Raw genomic sequence first — 9,937 nt, 5'->3', positions numbered from 1 at the left:
TGTTGTTAATAATTTCTTACTTTTGTCCAATTTAGTATTTGTTAGTAATAATGAGTTTTCAAAGATTACAAAGAATTGAAATTTGACTCAAATAATTCAAGAGCTTTCAACTGGCAAACACGCGTGTGTACTTATATATATGTTTCAACTTCTACTTTTTCTTTAATTAAATGTAATTGCTATTATATATAATATTTCGAAAGGTTTACGTCAATAGAGCTGCTATTTCGTCGATCCAATATTGTTTGCAAAACGTTAAGTAATTATGGCTTTAGATAACATGAACTATCGGACTATGAACGCTCGAATTTTCAGATTCAGCAGTATTATTATCTTTACGTAAAACAGCTTTTTTCTCATTGAAATGATAATGTACCAAGTTTTATTATGTATCCAGATAGCCAAGTCTGCCGAAAGCAGATGATGCTAACTATCTGCTATCAACTATTGCCAGCCAAAAGACAACAAATTTGATACAGAAGTTGTTATTAACGATTAATTCGACAAATTGGTGCCAGAAATGTAACAGAGCTTGCTCGCAAAATCTAAGAACAGATTGGCGGCAGAAACCGAGCAGAATCTGCAAACATGGCTTGAAGTCGGATTGTCGACAGAAACCGAGCAAGATTTGCGCACGCGGAATCTAACGACAGATTGGCAGCAGAAACCGAGCAAGATCTGCGCGCGCGGAATCTAACAGCAGATTGGCAGCAGAAACCGAACAGGATCTGCAGCTTTTGACAGTATTCAAATTTACACGGCTATGAATATGTGTTTTCGCTCCGCACCGCTAGGTGGTGCACACGTCGAGTTCTTACTCGATGTTAAGGTTTAGCCTAACAGTTATATAAGTTAATATACGCGCTTTGGCATAACATTAATTTTTGTGAAAATTTTTGCACTTGCGGCACAGAGGCTCCCATGGACAACGTCCATGTAGTTCACGCACGCCACGAGCAATCTGAAGTTCGAAAGCAAAATTCGGACTTCAGATTAGAATAAATTAACAATAAGAGAGAGATTATGCAACGAACTGTCAGAAAGACACATCAAGCCAAATGTACTTTAATTTAACAAACAAACAAATGCGTTCTTTTAACAATTTATAGTGTGTTAAAAGTAAACACATGCTTTAATATATCGTAAATATGAATGGCCAAAAGCTGCAGATTCTGTTCGGTTTCTGCTGTCAATCTGCCATCAAATGTTAACAGATCCTGCTGGCAGATCACTATCCTAATGCGGACATAACGGATGCCAATTTGCTATCAACTTCTGCAGTAATCTGTTGCCAATCTGCTGGCAGATTGCACACATTTTGCTTACTGGGTTGTGTTTATAATCTCAAAATTATTTTACTATCAGAACTGATTATGAATATTTGTCGAGAACGTCATCGAATATTTTCGAGTCGAATGTAACAATCAGTCCATACATATTTGTCACCGCACACACATAAGTATATCTCTAAACTTATGTTTATTTTTTCATTTGTCCTCACGATATAACTAATTTTTACGTAGGGTAGAGCGGGACTAGTTGAGTAAGTTGGACAATGTTTAATACTCGGTATCTGAAGTATGTACAGGAATAAATCTGTAACAAAAATGTGGCTTATCAAACTATCAAAGATCTCCTCGTGCCTCATTTAGTTGCGACTAATCGCTCGAGGCGCACGCACGCACGTTTTCGCATAAGAAAGTAAAGTAAGATTATTATTCGACATTAGATTTTGTCCGAGTAGAAAATAAGAACAACAGCAAAGGAGGAGGCCCGATAAGCCACGATTTCGGCCCTTTCTAGATTTTATTGTAAATTATCAGAAACAATTTCTTAATATATAAAACACTAATTAAGTTGTTTTCAGCCTAAACGGACTTTTCAACGTGGTTGTTATCTTGTTTAAACATAGAAATTCGTATTTGTGGGTATTTTGTGCAGTTGATGCTGACAGTGAAATAGGTCAGATAGCACACACATACCTGGCTGCAAAACCGTGAAAAATGAACTCGCCTTTTATCGTACTGAATCTATGAGGTGAAAAAAAGTGACTTTGTGTAAGGAATATGTTATGCAAAAGAATATTTAGTTGGTAAGGAACGATGTTGGTGTATGGTTTTTGGCTGGTATCGTTGTCAAGAGCGAAGGCGAGGACGATCAGTTTTTATTTTGAGGAGAGCGAAGCGTGAATCAAGCACCCCGTACGTTTCACTGTCAGCATCAATTTTACGTACAAACATAATTATATTATGATGTTCATGATTTTCCAATATAATATCCACGATTTTCACGAGTTGTGTAGTACTGCACAAAATACCCACAAATACGAATTTCTATGTTTAAACAAGATAACGACCACGTTGAACATGTCCGTTTAGGCTGAAAACAGCTTAATTAGTGTTTTATGTATTAAGAAATTGTTTCTGATAATTTACAATAAAATCCAGAGAGGGCCGAAATCGTGGCTTATCGGGCCTCCTCCTTTGAAGAAAGTGGGCAGGTAAAGAGACTTGATACATCAAGTAAAAAGTGGCTCGACTAACCCCGCCTTACCCTATCAATTTTATGTTCTGTTGTATTATAGTAATTTTAAATATAAAATCTTCCGTGTATGCAGAAATAAATTGAAGTAAATAAAATTTAGGGAATAATATAGTTTTTTTTTTTCTAGAAAATATATGAGAAAAACTATATCTTGACTTAATAATCAGAAACCGTGTCTTTTTATAAGGTGTTTTAAAATATAAAAAATAAACAATTTTACAAATTATTCATAAGAATAAACAGTTTTTTAATTGATATCTTGTTCTATCTTACAGATAGGTATTCTCTACGAAGATAAAACAAATCAAGGAATTATTTAACAAGATGATGTCCAACAATCATGACATTGTCATTTCGGGCATTTCAGGTAATTATAAAGAATCATGGCGCACAACGGATCAAATCAGTGCAAAAACGTAATATATCGACACTTTTTTCAGGCCGTTTCCCCGAATCATCAAATATAGAAGAATTTAAAGAAAACTTGATGAACGGGATAGATATGGTTACTGACGAACAACGGTGGTCAGCGCGCCTCTACGGACTACCGAATAGATCTGGAGAGATCAAAGATCTCAGCAGCTTCGATGCATCCTTCTTCGATATGCCCGCGAAGCAAGCAAATGTAATGGACCCTCAAGGACGACTAATGTTAGAAGTAACATATGAGGCTTTAATTGACGCTGGTGTCAATCCTTCTACCGTGAGAGGGTCGCGAGTAGGCGTTTTTATTGGAATATCTACGTCAGAAGCCGAAGATTACTGGATGCAAGTTGGATTAAGTAATTTAAATGGTTTGTATGTTTTATGTGATCAACTTTTAATAAATGTTCGTGTTTTTTATTATATATTTTTATTATATTGAATTACAGCACAGTTCACATGCTATACTATAATTTATTTACAGGATATGGATTGCTCGGAAATTACAGAGCGTTATTCGCAAACAGAATATCCTTTGCATTTGACTTTACTGGTCCTAGCTATGCAATAGACACAGCCTGTTCTTCAAGCATGTCCGCCGTGCACGTAGCAATTACGGCAATACGTGCTGGTGAGTGCGATGCAGCGATCGTCGGTGGATTAAATCTCACTCTAAGACCAGAATATTCTGTTAATGTAAATAAACTCGGCGCGCTAGCCCAAGATGGTAAGTGCAAGGCATTTGACATAACAGCTGACGGTTACGTTAGAGCCGAAGCGACAGTTGCTATTTATCTACAAAAATCAAAGGATGCACGCAGAATGTACGCAACGGTGATTCATACGAAAACCAACACCGATGGCTACAAGCCTCAGGGAATCTCGTACCCCAACAGTGAAATGCAAAATCAACTGCTGCGCGAGACGTACGTTCAGGCGGGAATTAATCCCGCTGATGTAGTTTATCTAGAAGCCCATGGCACTGGTACCTCAGTGGGTGATCCGCAAGAAGTAAATTCTATCGACAAACTGTTCTGTAAGAATCGGACGACACCCCTGTTGATCGGCTCGGTGAAATCCAATATAGGACATACAGAAGCGGCCAGCGGATTGTGCTCGATCGCTAAAGTATTAATAGCGATGGAGACGGGCGTAATTCCGGCAAATTTGCACTTCTCTATTCCAAATTCAAAAATAGCTGCGTTGAGCGAGGGTCGACTTCGAGTGATCGACAAAAACACGCGGTGGAACGGCGGTCTCGTAGCCATCAATTCGTTCGGTTTCGGCGGAGCAAACGCCCATATAATTCTACGCAGCAATCCGAAAGAAAAATTGTTATCGACGTTGGACATGGTCGACACCCTGCCGAAGTTGATTACCGTGTCAGGCTGCACGGAGGAGGCCGTACACGTGCTGCTGAATAAAGCGAGCGAACATCGAAAGGATACGGAATTTATCTCGTTACTGCATACCATACACAACAGCAGCATATCGGGACACAGATATCGCGGTTACGAGGTCCTCAGTCATGATAAAACGCGTCAAGTATCGCAACAGACGAAATATGACGAGGAGCGTCCAATCTGGTTCGTGTTTTCCGGAATGGGCACGCAGTGGGCAGGCATGGGGCGCGACATCATGAATATCGACATATGCAAACGCAGTTTGCAACAATGCGCGGATATATTAATGCCCCATGGCGTTGACCTCATCAACACGATTACTATCAGCGTGAACGAAACGTATGAAGATGTGGTAAATTCTTTCGTGTCTATTGTGGCCATCCAAATTGCCCTCGTTGATATACTGTCATTAATAGGCGTACATGCCAACGGAATAATTGGACATTCCATCGGAGAATTGGGTTGTGCCTACGCCGACGGTGCACTTACAATGGAACAGACCATCTTGACCGCTTACTACAGGGGTAAAGCGATCATAGACTCTGAGCTGGAACCGGGTGCCATGGCGGCGATCGGTTTGAGCTGCGCAGAAGCTGAGAAAATATGCCCGCCCGATATTTACGTAGCTTGTCGCAATTCCGTGGATTCGGTTACCGTCTCCGGGCCACCAGGGTCCTTGCGCGCATTCATAGAAAATCTGAAGAGCAAAGATATCTTCGCTAAAATGGTAGACAGTTCCGGTATTGCTTTTCACAGCAAATATATGAGACCGATAGAGTCGAAACTGCGCGCGTTCCTGGAACACATAATACCGAACCCAATAGCCAGATCGTCCAAATGGATTTCTACCTCTGTGCCTGAGGCCTCATGGGATAGTCCGTCCGCGCGACTTAGTTCTACTGAATATTACGTAAATAATGTACTCTCTCCAGTGCTTTTCCAGGAGGCGATTGCGCACATCCCAGAAAACGCGATAACAATCGAGATTGCTCCACATAGCTTGCTGCAGGCGATTCTACGCAGATCGTTGCCAGTAACGGTAACTAATATCGGTCTCCAGAAGCGAAACGAGCCAAACAACATGGTTTATTTGCTATCAAGTGTCGGCAAACTGTATATGGCTGGCGCACAGTCCAATATTTCTAAATTATATTCACCAGTAAGCTTTCCCGTCAGTCGCGGAACACCGATGATTGGATCCTTCGTAAAGTGGGATCACTCTGTTAAATGGGATGTGCCAGTATACGGAAAGAAACATTTGTCAGCACACGTTGTCGAAATTGATCTTTCAAAGGACACGAACACGTATCTACTCGGACATAAAATCAACGGGAAAGTCATTTTTCCGGGCGCCGGATACATTACGATGGTCTGGAAGACTTTTGCAAACATAAAAAATGTCGATTTTGAGCAACTTTCGGTAGTACTCGAGAATGTATGGTTCGACCGCGCCACCATTATGCAAACGGGAAGAAAGATAAAATTTTTAATAAACATTAAGGAAACGGGTGTGTTCAAAATTTACGAATCTGATATGGTCGTTGCCAGCGGGAGTATTCGCGAGTCCGATGCTTCTGAAAAAGATCAGTTGAGGATGTCGTTAACAGTATCGTCTGATAGCAAAAATCTCTTACCGCTAGACACGAAGGATGTATACAAAGAGCTCGGTCTACGCGGATACGAGTATAGCGGTATTTTTCAAGGAATAAAATCATCCAACAATCATGCCACTGTCGGCGAACTTCACTGGTTCAACCACTGGACCTCCTTTATAGATACCATATTTCAGTTTCGCACGTTGAGTAACAATCGAAAATTAGTATACGGATCACACATGGAACGTTTTACAATCGATCCTATCCATCACGGACAATTAATTTCACGATTAGTCAAAGACGACGACGGTTTACCGATATATTTCTACAAGAACATCGACATCTTCAAATCAGGTGGCATTGAAGTCAGAGGATTTCGATTTACCGCGCCTCAACGATTACAGATTCAACCGAATCTCAGACACGAACATTACGGTTTTGTGCCTTATGAAAATCCATGTGATCTAGCAGAAGATCCAATTAAAGGGACGACGCATGCACTCACGATCCTGTTGCAAATTATATATGAAAATATAACGACACTTAAAATAAAAGCCATCGAAGTTACTGGTGAACGAACTGAAGAAACTCGTCTGGCGCCACTCATACTCAACATTCTTCGTAGTGAACCCTCATTTACCGTAAGCACATTGCAACATTTTACTTTGAAATTACAATAGACAGAACTATATAAATACAAAACACTTTGTAAAAAAATCGCTTTTGTTGTTTTAGATCGATTTAGAAGTGATTGCTGCTTTCTCTGATAATATTGTGACACGAGACGTGAATAGCATACACCTTGTTATAGCGGCGGATATCTTATCGAAGCAATCTTACGACGTTCTCCAAAATCTGACGAATTCCTTAAAACCTGCTGGTTTTATTCTTCTGGAGGAAAGTGTCGCACACATACGCCTGTTTAATATGAAGACCGCACTGAAGAAGGCAAATTTACTACTGGTTGCAAGCCAAACTAATTCCATAGGAAAAATTTATTTGTTGCTGAGGAAGCAAAAAGACAGGGAAGAACAGACAGTAATACGTATCACAGAGAAAAATTTCATGTGGCTGGAAGATGTAAAAGCAGCACTTAAACAGTCCGATGAAAACAGCCAAGAAGTGCTGCTTGTATCGCAGGAAGAAGAATTATTGGGTAATTTTACGACAATATTTTTTCTTTCACATTACTTTTTAATTATCTGATCAAGTTAAATTCTTTCTCGCCCATAGGTCTGATCGGATTTGTGAATTGCATTCGGTTCGAAACCGGCGGTGCGAATGTGCGTTATGTTTTTATACAAGACAAAAATGCGCCAGAATTTCATGTATCCACGGAATTCTACGAGGATCAACTGAACAAGGGATTAACGGCCAACGTGCTGAAAGGAGGACATTGGGGCAGTTATCGGCACTTGCCTTTGGATGAACAGAGCAACGTACTGACGGAACATGCCTATCTAAACGTATTAACAAAGGGTAATCTTAATAGCTTGACGTGGATTCAAAGTCCATTGAAGGAACAATGGTCCACCATCTCTTTGAACACGATGCGATGCAACGTATACTACGCATCTATAAGTGTCAGGTAACTTCACTGTCACTGCTAGACTCGTACGTAATTCATACAAATAATTTTTCATGCTTGATAGGGACGTTATGCTGGCGAGCGGTAAATTAGCATTAGACGCCTCACCAGGAAAAGCGACAATGGAAGATCCTGTATTAGGACTTGAATTTTCCGGGAGAGACATGGACGGTCGTCGCGTGATGGGCATCGTAAAGGCCGGTGGATTGGCGACGACCGTATTGGCAGATTCCGAGTTTCTCTGGCAAGTGCCTGACAAATGGACATTACAGGAGGCAGCGACAATACCAGTCGCCTACGCGATCAGCTACTATGCTCTCTTTATACGCGGTCAATTGAAGGCTGGCGAAAGAGTACTGATACACGCCAGTGTGGACGGCATTGGACAGGCAGCACTCTCTCTCGCTTTACACATCGGCTGCACGGTCTTTGTTATCGTTCGTACCTCAGACGAGAGAGAGCACGTGAAGAAAATCTTTCCCGAATTAGCCGATCGAAATATTGGTATTTCTCGAGATTTAAGTTTCGAGCAACGAATTTTCATGGAAACGCAGGAGCGCGGAGTCGACGTGATGTTGGCGGAAGAAGGCCTGCAAGTTAATGTACGGTGTCTCGCAGTGAACGGTCGTTTGGTCGGAATCGGTAATCATAACTCGTCGAACTTTAGTACTCCCGAGTACTCCCTGAAGAATATGACCTTTCACAATATAATGATGGAAGCACTATTCGAAGAGAATGAGAAAGTAACGAAGCTCATTTCGGAAGGAATTAAAAGTGGAGCAGTTCGTCCATTATCATCGATCGTGTTCTCGGAGCAGCGGTTCAAGGAAGGGTTCAAATCCTTCTCGACGGACAAATATGCAGGCAAAATATTACTGAAACTTCGAGATGAAGAATCGAATAAACGTGTGCCGTCCACGCGAAAATTAGTCCCCGCTGTACCGCGTACAAATATGAATCCGAAAAAATCATACATAGTAGTTGGTGGTCTCGGAGGATTCGGCCTTGAACTGACCGACTGGTTGATTGGCCGCGGTGCCAAATCGATCGTTTTGCTGTCACTTTTAAATGTACACACGGGTTATCAGGCACTGTGTTTACGACGTTGGGCCGAGAAGGGCATTAACATTGTGATATCCACGGCGGATATTACCACTCCAGCGGGTGCTGAACGATTAATTAAAGAGAGCAATCAGTTAGCACCAGTAGGCGGTATATTCAACCTCGCGGGTGTATTGCGCGATGGCTTCATTGAGAACTTGAAGGAGACCGATTTTCGAACGGTGATGTTGCCAAAAGTCAACGGTACGAAGAATTTGGATGCGACATCAAGGAAGTCTTGTCCATCGCTTGATTATTTCGTCATATTTTCAAGCATAGCCAGTGGTCGTGGCAATATCGCTCAAAGCAATTACGGTCTTGCCAATTCTGCAATGGAAAGGATAATAGAACGGAGACGGGCTACTGGTTTCCCGGGTCTCGCTATACAGTGGGCTCCAATTGGGGACACTGGCATGTACATAAGTAAGTGAATTTAACTTAGTTTGCTCAATGTTTCTTGAAAATTCTTTTAGTTTATATATTTCTTGTAGTTTTTTGTAGTAAATATATTGTTAAAACTCTAGCCTAAATCTAATGTTGCATACTTAACATTTAAATTATACTTTGTTAAACATAATCATTTTTCATGATATGTTCATATTTTTTGTTTCTAGATACCGTAGGAGATAATGACACTGTCAGGAATGGTATTATACCGCAACGTATGTCGAGTTGTCTCACGACCATAGACATTTTCCTTCAACAACCGCAGCACCAAGTGCTATGTTCTACCGCGTTAGCCGAAAAACGCAAACATACGGACGACAGGAAAGACGATTTCGTTGAGAAGATGATTACCAACATTCTCGGCGTTAAAGATATTAATTCGATAAATCCTGATGACAGCTTTATCAGTTTAGGCATGGACTCGCTGGGTTACGTGGAGATTAAGTACACTCTCGAGAGCAAATACGGTATTTTCTTGTCGATTGAAGACATTTTTTCCTTGACACTTGCGAAGCTGAAAGATTTATGTTTGTCGAATGTGAAAAATGGTTAGAATAGGCTAAGCCAATCAAAATTTATTGTACAAAATTCAGACCTATGTAGCTTTCACTATATCATAATACAATATAAATACGAATATATAATATTTATATAAATATATTTCTTATAATATAAATATAAGGGTAGCACAAAAATTCAATAGGTATCGATCATGACGAGCAATAATAACAATTGCGCAAGCCGCAAACGTAACCAATAAAAAGGCATACAAATGTATGACGAACCCTCTTCCCTCTGGCGTCATCCTTCATGACCTAGCTAGTAAGCTTACAGAA

The 9,937-nt window shown here is 40.6% G+C and overlaps 1 protein-coding gene across 2 annotated transcripts; it reads left to right on the top strand.

Moving 5' to 3' along the window:
• The first annotated feature begins 1,638 nt into the window (after nucleotides 1–1,638).
• Nucleotides 1,639–9,878, top strand: LOC105279620 (fatty acid synthase). Of its 2 annotated transcripts, XM_011339498.3 has the most exons (8): nucleotides 1,639–1,706; nucleotides 2,820–2,911; nucleotides 2,985–3,338; nucleotides 3,452–6,606; nucleotides 6,701–7,121; nucleotides 7,199–7,553; nucleotides 7,618–9,077; nucleotides 9,269–9,878. In XM_011339498.3, the coding sequence occupies exons 2-8, from the start codon at nucleotides 2,869–2,871 to the stop codon at nucleotides 9,652–9,654; spliced, it is 6,174 nt and encodes a 2,057-aa protein (XP_011337800.1). In that variant the 5' UTR covers nucleotides 1,639–1,706; nucleotides 2,820–2,868; the 3' UTR covers nucleotides 9,655–9,878. The 2 variants fall into 2 exon arrangements, with proteins under 2 accessions (XP_011337800.1, XP_019887302.1); XM_020031743.2 differs by lacking the exon at nucleotides 1,639–1,706 and having other exon boundaries at nucleotides 2,197–2,911.
• The last annotated feature ends 59 nt before the right edge of the window (nucleotides 9,879–9,937 follow it).

The sequence above is a fragment of the Ooceraea biroi genome, chromosome 9, assembly GCF_003672135.1.
Source record: "Ooceraea biroi isolate clonal line C1 chromosome 9, Obir_v5.4, whole genome shotgun sequence".
Taxonomy (NCBI): domain Eukaryota; kingdom Metazoa; phylum Arthropoda; class Insecta; order Hymenoptera; family Formicidae; genus Ooceraea; species Ooceraea biroi.
Note: the sequence above shows the minus strand (reverse complement) of the source record. Positions and strands in the feature narration are given on the sequence as shown.